The following is a 17441-nucleotide window of genomic DNA, read 5'->3' as shown; positions in this document are numbered from 1 at the left end:
AGAAGTTATCCTCGTCACTGTGTCTTTCACATTTTATAAATATTAACTTCTTAAAACCTGCACCTTCCTCTTTTTCCACATATTGTCACATTACAAAAAAGAAATGTCAATTAAATACATTGTTAACATTACTAGACTAGATCTGCCCTCTGTTTCAGCCAGTCTGACTCTCTGCACCACTTCTCACCTTCTCTTGCCTGCCTCTTGTCCGCTCCACAGCATGTTCATGGTAAGTCTGGTTTTATTTTTTCCTTTTTTCCCCCCTCTGTTTTAACACTAACAGACAGAGTCCTTCAAAGCCTAGGAATCCTGGAGCTGAAGGGAAAAGAAGACCTGTAGCTTTCTAGCATGATCCCAAATCTCAAAGACATTGTAGCACCTGATGGCAATATCTTTACAGCACCAGCTGCATTGCAGCCTCAGTTGAAAAACAAAAAGAAACCTAACACCAGTGATGCCTGCACACACATTTAGACAGAGTGCTGCATTAGTGCAGGTCTGTACTCCAGTTGAAAGTAATTCCGAGTTACGAAGATCTCAGACTCTAGATGTCAGCAATTCCTCGCCATATTCCACCGCTTCTACCAGCTCAGAAGAGAAGTCCTGCCAAGGGTCATGAAATAGACTTGACTGCTTCCACCTGACCGTACGGAGGCAAAGAAAACCTGCAGGGAAAAAAGAGACTGGTAAATTCAACAGGTAGGACAGCAGAGGCTCTAATTTGCCTTTACTGCCCTGATATCTACAGTGAAACTGCAGAGCTGTGCTGGCTCTGGCAGGCATGGAGTTGACCTCTTTGTAGCAGCCCGTATGGTGCTGGACTTTGATTTTGTGGCTAAACAGGAGTTGTTAATAACATACCAGTGGTTTCTCTAGTGCTCAACATCGCTTACACAGCACCAAGGCTTTCTCTGCAGCCCCTTGTCCCTTAAAGGCCAGTGGGGTGGGGACAGGCAAGAGGTTGGAAGGGGACAATGCTGGGACAGCCAACCCAAACTGACCAAAGGGATGTCCCAATAGCATATAACATCATACTCAGCAATAAAAGCTCAGAGAAAGGGAGAGGACAGAGGAGACATTGTGGTGATGACATTTGTCTTCCTAAGCAAGCATTTTCTGTGCTGAAGCACTGCAGGACATCTGTCTGCCAACCAGAAGTTGTGAATTAATTCCTTATTTTGCCTGGCTTGCATGCACAACTTCTGCTGTCCTTATTGAACTGTCTATATCTTGATCTGTAAAGTCTTTTTGCTATCCTTCAGTTCTATGCTCATCCCAAGGGAGAGGGGAGTGAGTGAGCTCCTGGCTGGGGTCAACAACACAAGTACCTAGTTAAAGTACAGATTTAACACCTTGGCAAGAAACCAGAGAGGGAGGACTTATACCTTGTCATTGCGTTCGCATAAGAACTTGAGTCTTTGTGCCCTTTTGTGCATGAACACACCATCCAAGTGTCCAGTTTCCACTGATCGTATTTCAATAGCTTTTTCTCCCCAGCCCATGATCTGGTTGGATCGGATGTATGCTTTGGAAAAAAAACACAGCACACAGTCCATTAGGACAGGTAGGGGGCAACACGGAGGAACTGAAAAACCAGAAGAATATACCAATGCATTCTAGTTTAAAATGACCTGCATGTACTTCTTATAACTACACAAAATGTTCAGAGTGCTTCTTCTGTCTTCAGCATCTTCATGATGCCTAAAAATACCTTTTTTTTTTTTTAATTTCCACGTGGGCTTGCCACGTTACTAATGTATGTCAATGCCTGAGCAATCGTGACACAGTGGGAACCCTCAAACCCTCAATTAAACGGAAGGAACATTGAGTTTTTATACAGGCTATTTCTCCCAAGTTGGGAAAGGAGACAGGCTAATTAGATGTTGACAAGGAGAAAGCAGAACCAAAGGTTTAAACAGACTAAACCCATCCACTCCGGTACTTTCCCAACAACAGCTCTATGTCTTACAGTGTTATTTTCCCTCCTTGAAGTCCATCAGCAAAAACAGAGAAAGGGGAGAGGGAAAGCAGGGGGATTGGAACTAGATAATCTCTAAGGTCCCTTCCAACCCAAACCATTCTATGATTCTATGAAAGGGAAAACTAGAAAAAAGATATCTAGCCTCCTTTAATAGGAGAAATACTTCAAAAACCTGCTCTCCTTTTCTTGAGAAAGCCTATTGGTCTGAAAATAATTATGTATATCTTAAAGAGGTTCATATTAAGCTCTCCAAGTGGATATACTATTATTCATCATACCACTTTCCTTCATGCATAAATAAAGCAAAAAATCAAGAATTTTCCTTTTCAGGTGTCACTGGGGGAAAACAGATTAGTAGTAGCATGAGGAAAAAAATCTGTTCTTGACAGCAATAATAATAAAAAAAAAATCATATAAAGGAGAAAGTCTCCAGCATTATTAAAAAGTATATTGAAAAATCAATTTGATGGATAGGCTTAGAAATGCTGCAAAAATAACATATAGGAACTTAGTGAAGAATAAGCTGTTGCCTCTGATTTACATGCATAGATAACAGGAGAAAAACAAAACAAAACAAAAAAACACATCAAAACCAACCAACCAAAAACAAACGAAAACAAACAACAGCAACAAAGAGAATTGCTCTTAGGAAGCAAAATTAAATAGCATTTAATTTTGCAGTACTTTCCTTTTACAGATTTTTTTTCCCCTCATATTAATTTCCAGTGAAATTAAATCATATTATCTACTACAGTATAATGTACACCTATACTGTTGCATATACCATTGTACTGGAAATTTTTATTTTTAAATATGTCACTAGAGGTAACTGGGCCAAACAGCTTCTAAAAATGGTCAGATGAGACGTTCAGATGGTGTTGGCTGCCTCACTGCTATTTACTTCACAGACATCCCAGTCCCCAAAGGCTCTACTATTTGCCAGCTGATAAATTCTGTTTGCTTGTAGATCTAGTCAAGAGTTAATCACCACAGAAGCGAACATGCTGTGAAAGAAATGTCTTTAAATTTCCTCCTCTATTATTGCTTGCATTGCTTGGACAGCTATCAGCAGTCATCTCCCAGTACATCCATTCCAAAGCCTGCAAACCCAATACATTTGCCTGAAGGGAAGGTGTGATCACAGCCCATGCTACACTCGGCACTGGAATACAGCTGCAGAGGCATTAAAGAGGGATCCCCTGGTGTGAACCTGCATCTGTAACAAATCTGAGCCCATTTTACTACACTCACTCAAAACTACTTTGGTTTCAACTGGAGAGGTGTGGAAGAATGATCATGTTAGGATAAATGAGCAATCTGTAGGTGAATTAAAGAAAACACATCAAATCAGATATACAGACCGCTGACTACACAAAAGTACCCATAATAATATCCTGCCCATCTTCAACCTTATGTGTCTTTATACTACAGAGGCCTTGGTGAGTTTTTTAATTCCTGAACTCCGTAACTTGCTTGTTTCTATTTTGTTCTTCAAATACTCAGGACAGAAGAGATTGATACAATTACTCTCCACTTTGTGCAGCTCTTTTCCAGGAATATTGGAGCATCACTTCTTCTGAATTTGAAGTCAAACTCAATACATCTTTCCGCCCATGTGCACACACTCATGCTCCCTAATGGCATGTTGTACTGGACTCTGATAAGGCACTTACCAACTGAAGTTGGCATTTCTCCCCACTGCAAAACCACATCCTTGGTGATCCTTCCATATGTGTTGACATAAACTCCTTCATCCTCGTAGCAAACAAGTAGCTCCATCCCATCCGTGTTTGGGAGAATGATGATTGCATGAGGTTGGATACTGCTCTGGATCTACAGAGATAGAAGAGGAAACCTTTTGATTTAATGCCATGGAGCCTGTGCTGGGAAAAAGGGCTGGGCGATTTTTATATTTTGGCTGACAGCAGATGAGGCCTTCACTCAGGAAGTGATAGCTCTGCTCTCCCTGAGCTAGAGACCCCACACAGTGACAGCAAAGACCTGGGAACCCTTGGGGCACAAATCCTCTCATCTTAAGGCACACATCTAAAAACAGGGAAGATTAACTTATCTGTACGACTGCCCATTTCTTTCCATGGCCAGAAAGGGAGCTTGGGGCAAGCAGCCCATATGCAGACCTCAGCACTGTAGTGATTAGTGCATGGGGAGGTGCATGGCACTCTGCAGGCCCATCTGACACCTCAGTGTACAATGCACAGTGGGAAATCTCGGTAGCTAAGGCCACCTAGCCTTTGCCAACCCTGCTGAATCTCAGCAGAGGGCTGTCCTGTCATCTGTACTGCTCTTCCCTGCAGGGGCTTCCAGGCATTTGCAACACACTCAGCCATTTAGCTGCTACACCTCTGAAACAGTCACCTTGGCCCACGTTGGGCAGCTCTCAACCACGGAGACGTACTGACACAGAAGAGAGGACAGAGAGTGAGGCACAAGCCTCTAAGTGCAGGTGGATGCACCTGCTCAGACCCCTCCACCCAATTTACCCCTGCCAGCATGTGGCAATGATCCAGTGGGATGGCCTTGTTGGTCATCTGAGGGACGGAAGAGGGGGAACAAAGGCAGAAAGAAAAAAACCCAACCCCGGCAGCAGCTCTTACATGTGTTGGTAGATAAATATCATAGACTGATCCTGAATCCACATCAACAGCATGGAAGCCAGCACAGGAGCCATAGATCACTTTTAGTCTCTGACCTTCTTCTACAGTTAGATCCACCAGCAATGGCTTATGTACCAATTCTCCAAAAGACTGTAAGACAATCATCAGTGAAACTACTGCTTAGAACGATGGTGAGTTTCATGAAAAACAAACATGCTCTGATGTACACTTTATGGGTTTATTCCTCCCACATGCCTCTGTCCTCTATCACCAGACCGGTCAGGATAACACGTCTCTCATGGACAAGGTCAGATTGCTCTGCCCTCTGGTGCATTTCAGTCACATAATATTGTAAGCTATTTTCTGCTGGGTTTACTTTAGTTGGTCTGTTTGGTTTTTAGTAAGAATTATTTTCTCCAAAGTTCAGGGCAATCTGGTCCTCCTATAGTGTTTACTTCAATCTGCACAACTGGCAGTAACTGACTGTCTGCAAATCAGTTTGATAATTATACCCAGCCATTTCACTTCATTCTTGCTGCATTCAAAAACAACAATACTGAGTGTCAATTAATGACTTGTTCTGCTCAGATGAAGATGTTTAGACTTGGTTCACTTCTCTCTGCCTCATGGTTTTATTTCCAGAGAGATGAAACAAACAGTTGTGCTATTGTGTCATTTTTATTATTAGTTTATGCTCAGTAACAACACAGAACTTCAAGTGTACCGCATCTTTGAGCTAAAGAAGGTCCTAAATTAGAATATAATATGAAGCTCATGGCAGATTTACCAAAGAACTTGTAATACAACCAGAATAAAATGTCAATACGTTTTTGTAAAAGGTGTAACTGCAATTGGCTACAAGAAAATCCTGCGTATGGCTGAAATATACTGTTACCTTAAAGGCCATAAATTTATGGTATGGCTTTGGTGCCCATGCATAGACTTCCACAGAACTCTTCAATGCAATTACCAAGAACTTGATTCTTTCATATTTTACTGAAATAAAACAAAGCAAAAAGGAACTCAGCATTAATTCCAAAGTCATTCAAATTACTTCAGAAAAGCAGGAGAAGACAGTATTTTTCCATCCTTACATACATTTGGAGGTTTTCAGCAACACTGAATTTCAGGATTCCTAATTCTAAGTAGTTAAGTATTTTGATACATCTATGCCACAAAAATCATTACTCTTACCAGTAAATGAACACATCACCAGTTTTCAAATTACCTAGTCAGTATGCACTCACACTTATTTTTTTCCACATTAGACAGTGCTTACTCATCAAGACAAGAAAATCAGTTTTCATATGGGGGCATTTCCATTAAAAGAAGGCTATGACTGTGGTAGAATATACTGGCAGTTCCAGTCACAGAACTGGCAGTGGTACTTTCTGCTAATGGCAAATGTCCTCAGAGGAAAGAAGGGGAAAAAAAGAAGGAACTTGAACAAAAATGGTTTTTAAAAAAGTCAATTTCAAAAGGCAATTTGATAGCAGAGCACTTTTCTCTGTCCCTAAAGCCTGAAATAACTAATTTGGAAAAAAAAGAAAAAAATATATATATATACAGAATTTGTCAGCAATAAAATGCCATGACATAACTGATCCACAAATTCTCAAATATCTCTCAGTTCCCACATTCAAACAGCCAACCATAAAAAAAAGCTCTGTTTGTTACTACTGTTCTCAGGAGGGGCCTGATAAAGTCTAGAAATGGCCATTCCAAGAGTGTTGTTGGATCTGCATTTCTAGTTTCTATCTGGGTTTGGGAAAGAACTGATCACAGGGACCTCCAAAAGTTAAGCTTTTTTAACCCATTTCCAGTGATGTTTTATTTAGGGGAGGAAAATCCCCATAACATTACTTGGATTAAACTGAGAAACCTCAGATATTTCTGCTACCTCTTTACCACAAGCCTTGGGGGAATATGATGCTTTTCCAAAATAATGAGTAATTGGTGCATCCTTCACTGTCTGTCATTGTATCCCAACCAAAACTGATTTTGAAACTAGGCAGAAATTAAAATCTTAGATAAGAGAGAAAAACACTTCTTTAATAAATACTGCATTAATGACATCTAGATATTTTACTGCTGTACAATCCTGCAGTTGTTGTCTCTTGGCAGGCAACAGGAAGACAAAGTTATTACTTGCTCCTTCTTACTCTACAAGGAAGAAAGACTACTGAACTGTGTTAAAGGATTTGACACTTTTTCAACAGACAAAAAGGAAGCCTCTCAACCTCCACAGCTGTACCAACTGAAAAACAGAGCTTTTGTTCAGTCTTGTCTAGCTTACAAGATTTTTTAAATTTATTTTTTTTTTCTTGGAGGAGAAGGAGCTTTTAAACAAAGCCACCTTATCTGTGAAAGGGGACCTTTGATAATTCTTATTCTTTGCTCTGGATGCTATCTGGGAATTCACCCAAATCTTAAGTTTCAAAAGAGCAATTTATCATTTAGAGGAGCCAAAAATTGCTTAAGGCAACTGAGATCCATAAATACCACTTCATCCTGACGTCTAAGACCCCAGTTACATCAAAGACACAAGGAAGTAATCAGTGCCAGCTGCCTCGATGGCAGCCTCCAGGCCACAAGCCCAACTATTGGCAGAGCTCATCCTTCTTGGGAACTGAAGCGCAGCTGTCAAAGAGGCCTCTCACTACCTGAAGAGGTCTACTATACATCTATGGTTCAGAGGGAAGTTCAGCGCCAGGCTGCAGCTCAGAGTAACAAACCTCTCTTCATCTGGAAGAGAATGCTCTTTGTTTCAGAAGCTTCCCTTCTGGAAAGCCTCCTTTCAATAGCTGTTCATGTATTGTTAACAGAACACTTCATTATGCTGCTGACACCCTGGGGTATGACACCAAATAGTACGTTATTAATTGTTTTTGGGGTCAAGGTCCTGGTTCAGCAACCACTTACTGCCATAGTTATTGATTACACCCCACTAGCAGGTTTTTCCAAAAGCATGCCCATCGCAGGAGGAGACTGAGCTCAGACCAATTGCTCCACATTGACTGACACAGCTGGAAAGGAACTGGGCTGGCTCATAAGAGGAAACCAAATCAAAGACAACATCCAGTGTCCATTAAGATGCATCATGAAACAGAAGCAAGAGAAAGAGCTCTTGGTTCATATCTCCACCTGCAGGGCAGCAGGCTCACTGCATACTCTGCTGCCTGGGAATGCTACATGTCTTTCACTCGCTTTGGTGGAAGCTTCTACAGACAAATCCATCAAAGTTACTTCAGACCACTCAAAATGTAACTGCCTAGTGAAAATACACTTCATCCTGTAACTGTGCTGCAGTGGATCTGAGACAGCATTAGGAAATTTTGTGAGCTAGGGGGAATCAATGAATCATCTTGAAGTTAAGCATATGCTCCTGTTCCCAGATGCCTCCCCAGAGCTCATGCACTAGCTGGGCTTGCTTTCTCCACCCACTCTCTTTCCTTTTTTTCCTTTTCTTCCCCTCTCCCCAAGTCCTCAAAATCTACATTAAAGAGACATTTTTCATTCCACTCCAGCATGTGATTTCATCATGGTAAAAGATCACAGAAACCTGCTGGTGAAGGGAACAGCTGATGGTTGACAAGACTCCCTTTGTGACCTAAAGGGTCTAACAGAGGCAGTGAAATGTTACAAGCCATCATTGTCCATATCACCTCTCTCCTGGAAGTTGCATCCACTACAGGAAGGAGACAGATGGGGATTTGTGCCCACTTCAGTTCACAGCCCAGCATCTCACTGCAAAACCTTTCCCATATTCAGTTTAACCCAGTAATTTTCCATCTGTTCTGGTGCTTTGCCAGAACAGCTCACCCCAAGGGATAGGGGAGAGAGCTACAAATAAACCCAAACCCTAAACCCAGCATCTACAGGCACTGCAGTTCCCTTTCTCAGCCAACTTTCATCCCAACAATTTGATTACTGCATTTGCTACTCACCAACTTTATAGTGTACACAGCCTTCCAAGTCTCCCACTGTTGTCCAGCCCTGCTTCTTTTCTACTTCTGGGTCATTGTGAAGGATTTTATTTCTTAACCAGGACAAGTAATAAACTCGCAATTTGTTCTTCTTACCTGGCCACAAAATGAAAAAGATTGGTTTATCTCCATAGAAAGGTAAGTGCAAAAAAAACCCTGCCCAAGCAAAAGAAAGCCCCACAGAACAGAAGAAAATAACAGTGAAGGAATAACTGCTGCAACCATAGACATCTCCCTTGATATTTTTCTCCCTCAACAGCTTTACTGCAAATTCCACCCAAACACATGCTTTCTCAATAATCAATGACAGAGACACATGGTAATACCACACAAAGATAAAATTACAAACTTAAGAGAACAGCTCTTCAGTTGTCTGGTTCTCAGGACACAAACAACTTGTATTATAAAAGGGTTATATACACTCCCACAACAAAAGCACCAGAGTCACGCACAGAGATTATATATATATATATCTGAGTCAGAAGGTCTCTTTTTCACAGAAATCTTTAGGAGAGCAGCAGGATGTAATTTGAGTCCAGAAGTTATTTATACAGCTAAAATAAGAGAGTAGGAGCAGTTTGAACTGAGGAAACAGCAGTGAAGAAGAATACGATGATGAAGTGCATTTTACAAATTCTTCCCAGTTAGTGACCAGGACATTTGCATCCCTTACATCATCCTTGGAGACATAATCCAGTCAAGTTTTATTAAGATAATTCATTATTCCCCCAGTGGAAAAGCTCACCAAACAGCAACACTGAAAACCTTCATTACTGAATCACTTTACACTAGTTCGGTTCTAAGGAAAAAATGTACAATATCTGAAATTCATAGAATCATTAAGGCTGGAAAGGACCCTAAAGATCATCAAGTTCCAACCCCCTGCCATGAGCAGGAAACCCTAGCACAAGATCAGGTTGCACAAAACCTCGTCCAACCTGGCCTCAAAAACCTCCAGGGATGGGGCATCAACAACCTCCCTGGGCAACCCATTCCAGTTACTCACCACCCTTAGAGTGAAGAATTTCTTCCTAATATCTAACCTAAATCTTGCCTCTCTCAGTTTAAAACCATTACCCCTTGCCCTATCACTATCTTCTCTGATGAAAAGCCCCTCCCCAGCTTTTCTGTAGGCCCCCTTCAGGTACTGGAAGGCTACTATTAAGGTCTCCCCAAAGCCTTCTCTTCTCTAGGCTAAACAGCCCCAATTCTCTTAGCCTGTCTTGAGGTTAAGACCTCCAACAGGTCTGTATCTTTCTTGTGCTGAGGGCACCAGAACTGTACACAGTGCTCCAGGTGGGGTCTCACCAGAGCAGAGTAGAGGGACAGAATCACCTCTCTGGCCCTCTCTCACTTCTTTTGATGCTGCCCAGGACACAATTGGCTCTCTGGGCTCCAGCACACACTGGTGGCTCATGTCGAGCTTCTCATCTACCATCACCCCCAAGTCCTTCTCCTCAGGGCTGCTCTCCAGTCATTCCCCCCCCAGCCTGTATTTATGCCTGGGGTTGTGCCAACCCAGGTGCAGGACCTTGCACTTGGCCTTGTTGAACTTCATGAGGTTGGCATTGGCCCACCTCCCCAGCCTGTCAAGGTCCCTCTGGATGGCATCCCTTCCCTCTAGGGTGTTAATCACACCACACAGCTTGGTATCGTCAGCAAACTTGCTGAGGATACACTCAGTCCCACTCTCCATACCTCCAACCAAGATATTAAACAGCACTGGTCCCAATACTGACCCCTGAGGGAAAATGCAGTGAGATAATTTGACACAGCCCATGCAAACTTCATCCACTTGCTAAAAGCTGACGACTGCTTTGTCAGCAGCCCTTCCCTTGTGCTGTAAGGGGTGTAATACTTATCAGGCTGCACACACAGAAACTGAAAGAGGTGTTTCTTTTCCACAGGTGATGGAATCTACTTGCCCAGGCTGCCCTATCTTCAACTGACAATGCATCTGCCACGGTCATCAAAATACAGCTCAGACTCTTTAACTCTCAATAGAAGGCCTCTTTGAATGCAGAGCAAGGTTCATGACAAACTTTATCAGTGATACTTTAACAACTAATAGCCTACAAAGCATTTGCTGAACTAGCGAGAAGGTGGCTCTAAATGCACATACTCAAAGCTTGCATCCTTCCCTCCTCCAGCTGCTTTGCAGCCCAAAGCCATGAATTAACCTGGAGGCAAGGAAGAGAGACCAATCCTGCTTTAACCAGGAACCATTTAATAAGGGTCCATGAGGTTTCTGCACAAGGAAAGCAAACAGAAGATGCTCTCAGGAACCCAACTTGTCAGTGGAGAAGTTCCATGCTAGTGCTTCACCAGCCATGATGAGGCAGTCAGGTGATTGTGGACAGTGTTTAATGACCCTTTGGAGCTCACAGAAGAGAGCTGACCTGTACTGCAGTCAGTGCTGTGCTGGCCAAGTGACAAAATACTGGTCTATGCTGCAGAAAGCCATGACCTGTTTAGGATGGTCCACCTGGAAGCCTGCCAGCCAGATCCAGCTATACTGTTTAGCTCATCTATTTAATTTGTCTTTTAAGTTTTCATATGATGCCTACTGGTGTATCAGTTCACAGTTGGCTGCTCATTTCAGAGACAGGGATGAGCATACAGCATCAGGGTATACTTGTAAGAGCAGGACATGAAGTACAATAGCACTGAGACCATCCTCCTGTGCCTGGCCAACTCCCCACCAGGGTTCTGGAACTGGTGTGGAGCCCCTACCCTGATGCCACAGAATCCCCTAACAGAACCAAACTCTTCAGGAAATGCAGCTGCAGGGGCTGGGGCAGCACATGGGGAAGCACAGCTTGCAAACAGGCTGCTCCATGAACTCCAAAGAGACAAGCTGTTCCATTACAAAGACACAATCTAAAAGACCTTTTTATGATTGCTTGGATGGGGAAGGGCAGGAGGAAAATAGGGGGCAGTTTCAAAGTAAAAAATCTGTTAACTGAGGGTACATTTAAAATGGAACTGGAGACTTGTTTTCAAATACCAGACCTGCTATTTAATTTTAAAAGCCCCTCTCTGCTCTGATGGCACAAAATGAAATGCAAAGTAACATTGCACTGTCTTTTACTTATCCCCACTACCAATGTGACATCAGTTTTGGCAGTAAAAGAGCACCCTGATTTATTGCCTGAATTCATATTTATTAAGCCATGTTTCATAAAGGGATAAAGCTCCACCACTTCCATAGCTTTCTAAAGATTAAGAAAAGGGACTAGAGCAGCAAACAATATTCCCAAAAGTCCCACATCTGACCAAAGAAAGGTCTTCCCATGAAAATACTGCAAACCATAGTCACAAGGGCCCTTTTTGAAAAACTGAAAAAATAAAGAACATAGTCCAGAGCAGAAAGCACTGCAGTTTTGGGCAAGGAAGAGCTCAGAGGGCTCAAGGTCAGTATAGCACACTGAATATTTTTTAAATCATCACAAGTTCCTGTCCACCAGGAGACAAGTTCTCCCTCAGATATTTCCATGGCTTTAGCTTCCCCAGCAGCTTAGTCAAACTTGAAGACTCACAACATTAACACATGGGAATTTTCCAGCACGTGGCTAATTTTTTCAACATTTTTTTTTGGTTCACATGATGTGCACCAGGGTACTTCTCTCCAACCAGAAACTATTTTCAAAACGGCAACAGAGAAATATCTCAAGTGTGATCCCATTGTGCTTTAGTGTTTAGACCACAAGGAAAGTCACAAGACAGGAAATTCCTCTGCCTTTCAGCAGCTTGACATGAAAAGGGCAGGACTGGCTGATTATATAAACGTGGCTATGAGTGTATTTCAACAAGTTATACTGCTCTTCATGTTTGTATTAAGAATGGGGGGATTACGTCCTTCTGCTTGTACATCTCTACTGGAAATCTGGTCTTTTCCGTCTTTTTTGGCAGGGGGTGTTCTCATTGTTAACATCATGAAATAAGAAAAAAACTCTGCTCCTGCCATCAAATGACCTGATCAGCCTGTGACTTTTATGAGAATTTCCTGCTCTGATTCTCCCATAAGCACTGTTTCAAATGCAAAGTCCCTTTTCATATATTGAGTTTTTGTTTTTATTGTCACTGTGGTTTTTTAATTATTAAGTGGGCAGATTCCAACCAGTTCTTCTACTCTGTCATGCCTTTCTACTTTCCCAAGTGCCACCATCAGCCAGCTGGACTCGCAAAACCCTCAGGAAGTCACAAGTGGAGCATGTTCTGCATGCATGTTGCAGCCCTCTCTACTCCAGCATTTTTATGACCCTCAGCACTGTATTACCTGAGCAGTCAAAACTATGTTTTTACCTCCCAACAGGATAAACTGAAGAACCAATTAACTACTGTGCTTTGACATGCAATTATGTCTTGTAACAGCTGTAGCAGCTCAAGATCTCAGTATTAAAAATTTAGTTGTTCATAAAGTTTTGTATTTCAGATAGAAATTGAAGGAAAAATTTATTTCAAGTATTCAAACTCAAGAGTGTATGTGAAAAGCAACTTTAGGTGACAAATCCCTCAAAACCCTAATTCACTCAACTTCTTCACACAATGCGGTGACAACTTTCAAACCTCACCACCATCAGGACATCACTTCCCAAAAAAGCTGAGGGACCATACAGCCAAGAGTGCCGTAAGGAGCTGAGCAACACTCCCAGTGAAGCAGCAGCAGCAGTCCTGGGATGAAGCTCAGGGTGCAGCTCCATAACCAATCTGCCAACATGGACCATTTGCAGAAACACCACCTCATTTCAGCATTCCTAGATTGCCTGGAGAGCTGGAGAAACTCACTGCAAATAAAAAATACTAAGGGAACTCCAGTATGAGGTTGCTAAAATTGAGAACTGCAGCGCAGAAGCCAAACGAGGCACCTAAGGGGGAGCCTGGGCATAACAGCATCACAGTTTTGCCGAGTATGCACACACAGCCCTGCCTCTCAGTGGGCACGGATGCTTCTTTCCTTCCTTGCACTCCAGTAACCTCCCATAAAACATAGGAGATGGGACAGGGATAAAGGCATAAACCAGCCAAAGATCAGCTGATTTATTATGGGTTAATGTGGCGTGTCTCCACAGAGGAAGCAATAGTTTTGAAGGCAACAAAGAAAAGGGATGTGACAGGGTGCTCAGATCGTGACTGCCACAAACGTAAATAAAACTAGAACAATTACACACAAGATTGAATCACAAGCACTTACACAAGTTAGATTATACAGTATTTTTGTTTACAGGTCTACTATAGAATAAACTCTATCAAATGGTGCTTTTCAAACAGCCTACATTTTAACATACAACGCTAGACATCAAAAGGACACACAGCAGGTTGTGTTTTTTTTAATCCTCCTTGATTCATCTTTTCTTTTTGAAGATTTCACAGCATAGCTGTAGCTGAGAATGCTGTGAGCAAAAAGCCAATAAAATAGGTTTGTTCTAGACAGAAACAAAGTCCCATGTTGACAACAGCAGCATGTGTATGGTTCTTTGGACCTGTAGTAGCGTAACACTGCTACATCATTAAATCATATGAAACTGCCTAGGTGTGTGACCTTTTCCACAAGTGCTGGAAGAGCCAAAGAACTCCTCTAGTGGAGTCAGAGAGGTTCTGGAACCTCAACAAAATTTTGGGTAACTCTGAACAAAGACACAGGGCCTGTTGTGAGAAACCTCATTTAACATCCTCTTCCTGTCACACATGTGCAGCATAGCAAAGGCTGACCTCACACACAAACCAAAATAAAAGGAAGGTAAATGGCTGAAAGACATCTGTGAAGAAAGATTAACAGTGCATCACATCAACTTGCTTAACAGCAGGATAACCTTATGCAATAATTCTCTGGAGCCAAAGAGTCTGGAACCTCAGGCTTTGTAAAACACACTTTTAATCAGCACACACAAAACAAACGCAACAATCACCACCACCCTTCATCTCCTATCACTTTGTCGTCTGCAGTTGCACCCAGTGAGAGGCAAGGCCAAAAGCTGCACCTGTCTGTCTTTTCATGCTGGTAATTTCTCCACCGCGTACACACTGTACTCCTCTCTCTCACACACACACACACACTCACTGCACATCACTCTTACTTCCCTGCTTTGGAAGCACATTTCCCATTCTACAGATTTTAACACACAAGATGTCTTTAAAACCGAGCAGCAAATCTTGCTTTGGTTAGAAAGAGGCCAGGTTGAAAGTAATCATGACAGAGGGAAAGAATGCCATTTTTACAAGCTTCATACAGAGCATTAACTTTCAGCTCCAAAACACTGAACAAACAAACAAAGCCAGACATTTCCCCAAATCCTGTGCAGCATTTTTAAAGGCCACCCCACAGGAGGAAGAACAAGGGCTAATAAGGCACGGGGTGTTCTGTGGAAAATGATTCACTAGCAGAAACAAACTGTAGACTCAGAGAAGTGAAATGATGGAAAACCCACTGACTTAAGTCAAGCCAGGACTTCCCCCTCAACACACAGGATGCCAAGAAAATACTGTGCCATGCCATGCCATATGGGAGAAAAAATAATGTTTAACAGTTATCTTTACCAGAAATTGTGACCAAGACATTCAATCCTTCAAGTACATCCATTTGCTGGAATCGTCTTCGATTGATGAGCGGATAAACCTTCCCCTGACCACTTCTGTCTAGCAGCATCAGACCACTTTCAGTGCCCACTAACAAGTTCACTCCTGGAAGAAACAAAAACAAAGATCCAAGTTAGTAGGCAGATTTTTAACATATTCTGATAAACTGATATAGCAACTGTCTTATTTCAGGGGTAGGTCTAACCACAACTGGTTTGGTCTCAGCTGCCTGCAACCTAGATTTCATGATGTAATTTACATTACCTGCCCGCAGTGACTACTATCACTGAACAGCAGTGCTCAAGAGAATGAAAGAATGACAGACCTTACAGAGCTCTCTAGAGCAACAGTTCCCAAACAAAAAGGCATGCTAATGTTGGAGAAGGTGTGAGGCACAAAAAGGTACTCAGGCTTATGTATTCCAAAGATATATTAGCTGTTGGTAGGAGGGGGTTGCTAACAATGCTCTTGACAAGGACATTACAAAAAATACCAGCAGTGTACCAGCAAGGCAGGGCCTTGATTTCAACTTGGAGAAGCAGATTTTGGTGCAGCCCTCCTGTAAAAGGATAGGCATAGCGTTCCTACTCAGCTTTCCAACAATCTTGCCCATCTGAATTGTTAAAACCAGAGGAATTATAGTAATCTCGTGTTTCCACAGATTCCTTCTAAAGGTCAAGCAAATAAAGATCAGAAAAGTCAGTAGGTCAGTTTCTCTACACAAAGGTCCAAACATGCATGGGAACACATTCCAAGAGTCCACAAAAGCTTAGTATTTAAAATCAATTCCATTTTTAGCAATAAGTATATGTATGTATATGAGACTATTTTTCAAAAGCTATTAATATATCATCACTCTTATATTTTGTAACTATTTCTTTGCAACAGTTTTTCAGTCCAGGAGTTCACAAATTGTGCTGAAACAGCTCAGACACAATACAGGGAATGGAAATGAAACCAAATGCATGACTCACTTTATTAGATTTTTATGTTGCAATCCCAATGCAAAACTTGTCATCCTTAAGCATAATAAAATAATCAAACAAGAAGAGTGAAACCCTTACCAGATGATCTTGGTTATATTGCTTAACGGCTTTAATCCCTAGTCAATTAATCCACAGATATAATTACACCCGTGCCAATGGATATATCATCTGGGCTGATGCCATAACAAACCTTTCCCAATGCAGCATATGAGTCCAGCATACAAGAGCCTCCATCTCAGTGTGGTCATACAGTCACAGAGTCATCAGGGTTGGAAGGAACCTCTGAGCATCTCATCCAACCCCCACCCCGCCTCCCTCCCCACTAAAGCAAGATCACCTACAAAACACAGGAACATGTCCAGATGGGGTCTGAACATCTCCAGAGAAGGAGCATCCACAACCAATCTGGGCAGCCTGTTCCAGTGCTCTGTTACTCTCACAGTAAATAAATTTTTCCTTATGCTTCACTTGAACCTCCTGTGCTCCAGCTTATGCCCACTGCTCCTTGTCCTGTTGTTGGCAATAAAGAGACTGGACCCATCCTCCTGACACCCACCCTGTAGATACTAATTAGCATTTACAAGACCTCTCTTGGTCTCCTCTTCTCCAGGCTGGACAGATCCAGCTCTCTCAGCCTTTCCTGAGAAGCTCCATTCCTCTAATCATCCTTGTGGCCCTGTGCTGGACTCTTTCCAGTAGTTCCTTATCCTTTATGAACTGAGGAGCCCAGAATTGGATGCAGTATTCCAGATGCAGCCTCATCAGGGCAGAACAAAGGGGCAGGATAATCTCCCTTGACCTATTGGCTACACCCTTCTTAATGCACCCCAGCATGCCAATAGCCTTCCTGGCCACAAGAACACCTTGTTGGCTCACGGTCAGCCTGTTGTCCACCAGGACTCTGAAGTCCCTCTTCCCAGAGCTGCCCTCCAGCAGGTCAGCCCCCAACTTGTACTGATACATCCAGTTGTTCCTCCCCAGATGCAGTACCTTACGCTTGCCCTTGTTGAACTTCATAAAGTTTCTCCCTGCCCTCTTCAGCCTGTCCAAGTCACACTGAACAGCAGCACAGCCTTCTGGTGTGTCACCCACCCCTCCCAGTTTTGTACCATCAGCAAATTTGCTAATGGTGCACTCCATCCCTTCATCCATGTCATTAATGAATATATTTAACAGGGAAGGATCCAGTATTGACCCCTGGGGCACCCCAGTGGACACAGGCCTCCTACTAGACTCTGCCCCACTTACCCCAATTCTTTAAGCTCTGTCCTTCAGCTAGTTCCCAATCCACTGCACT

At 42.5% G+C, this 17441-nt stretch overlaps 1 protein-coding gene across 1 annotated transcript in view; it reads right to left on the bottom strand.

Annotated features, from left to right (window-relative positions):
• Window positions 1-252: 252 nt before the first annotated feature.
• The window catches only part of MAP4K4 (mitogen-activated protein kinase kinase kinase kinase 4), an 89188-nt gene continuing 71999 nt past the window's right edge, over window positions 253-17441 (bottom strand). Inside the window, exons 25-31 of the mRNA XM_009997881.1 lie at window positions 15120-15263; window positions 8544-8678; window positions 5492-5592; window positions 4597-4746; window positions 3655-3814; window positions 1386-1525; window positions 253-665 (exon numbers count right to left, since the gene is read on the bottom strand). Coding sequence (XP_009996183.1) covers window positions 582-665; window positions 1386-1525; window positions 3655-3814; window positions 4597-4746; window positions 5492-5592; window positions 8544-8678; window positions 15120-15263 — 914 coding nt within the window. The 3' untranslated portion in view covers window positions 253-581. The remainder of the gene's footprint in view (window positions 666-1385; window positions 1526-3654; window positions 3815-4596; window positions 4747-5491; window positions 5593-8543; window positions 8679-15119; window positions 15264-17441) is intronic.

Source organism: Chaetura pelagica, unplaced genomic scaffold, assembly GCF_000747805.2.
Source record: "Chaetura pelagica isolate M959 unplaced genomic scaffold, ChaPel_1.0 scaffold123, whole genome shotgun sequence".
Classification (NCBI taxonomy): Eukaryota; Metazoa; Chordata; class Aves; order Apodiformes; family Apodidae; genus Chaetura; species Chaetura pelagica.
The sequence above is the reverse complement of the archived record's forward strand: the minus strand, read 5'-3'. Positions and strand labels throughout refer to the sequence as shown.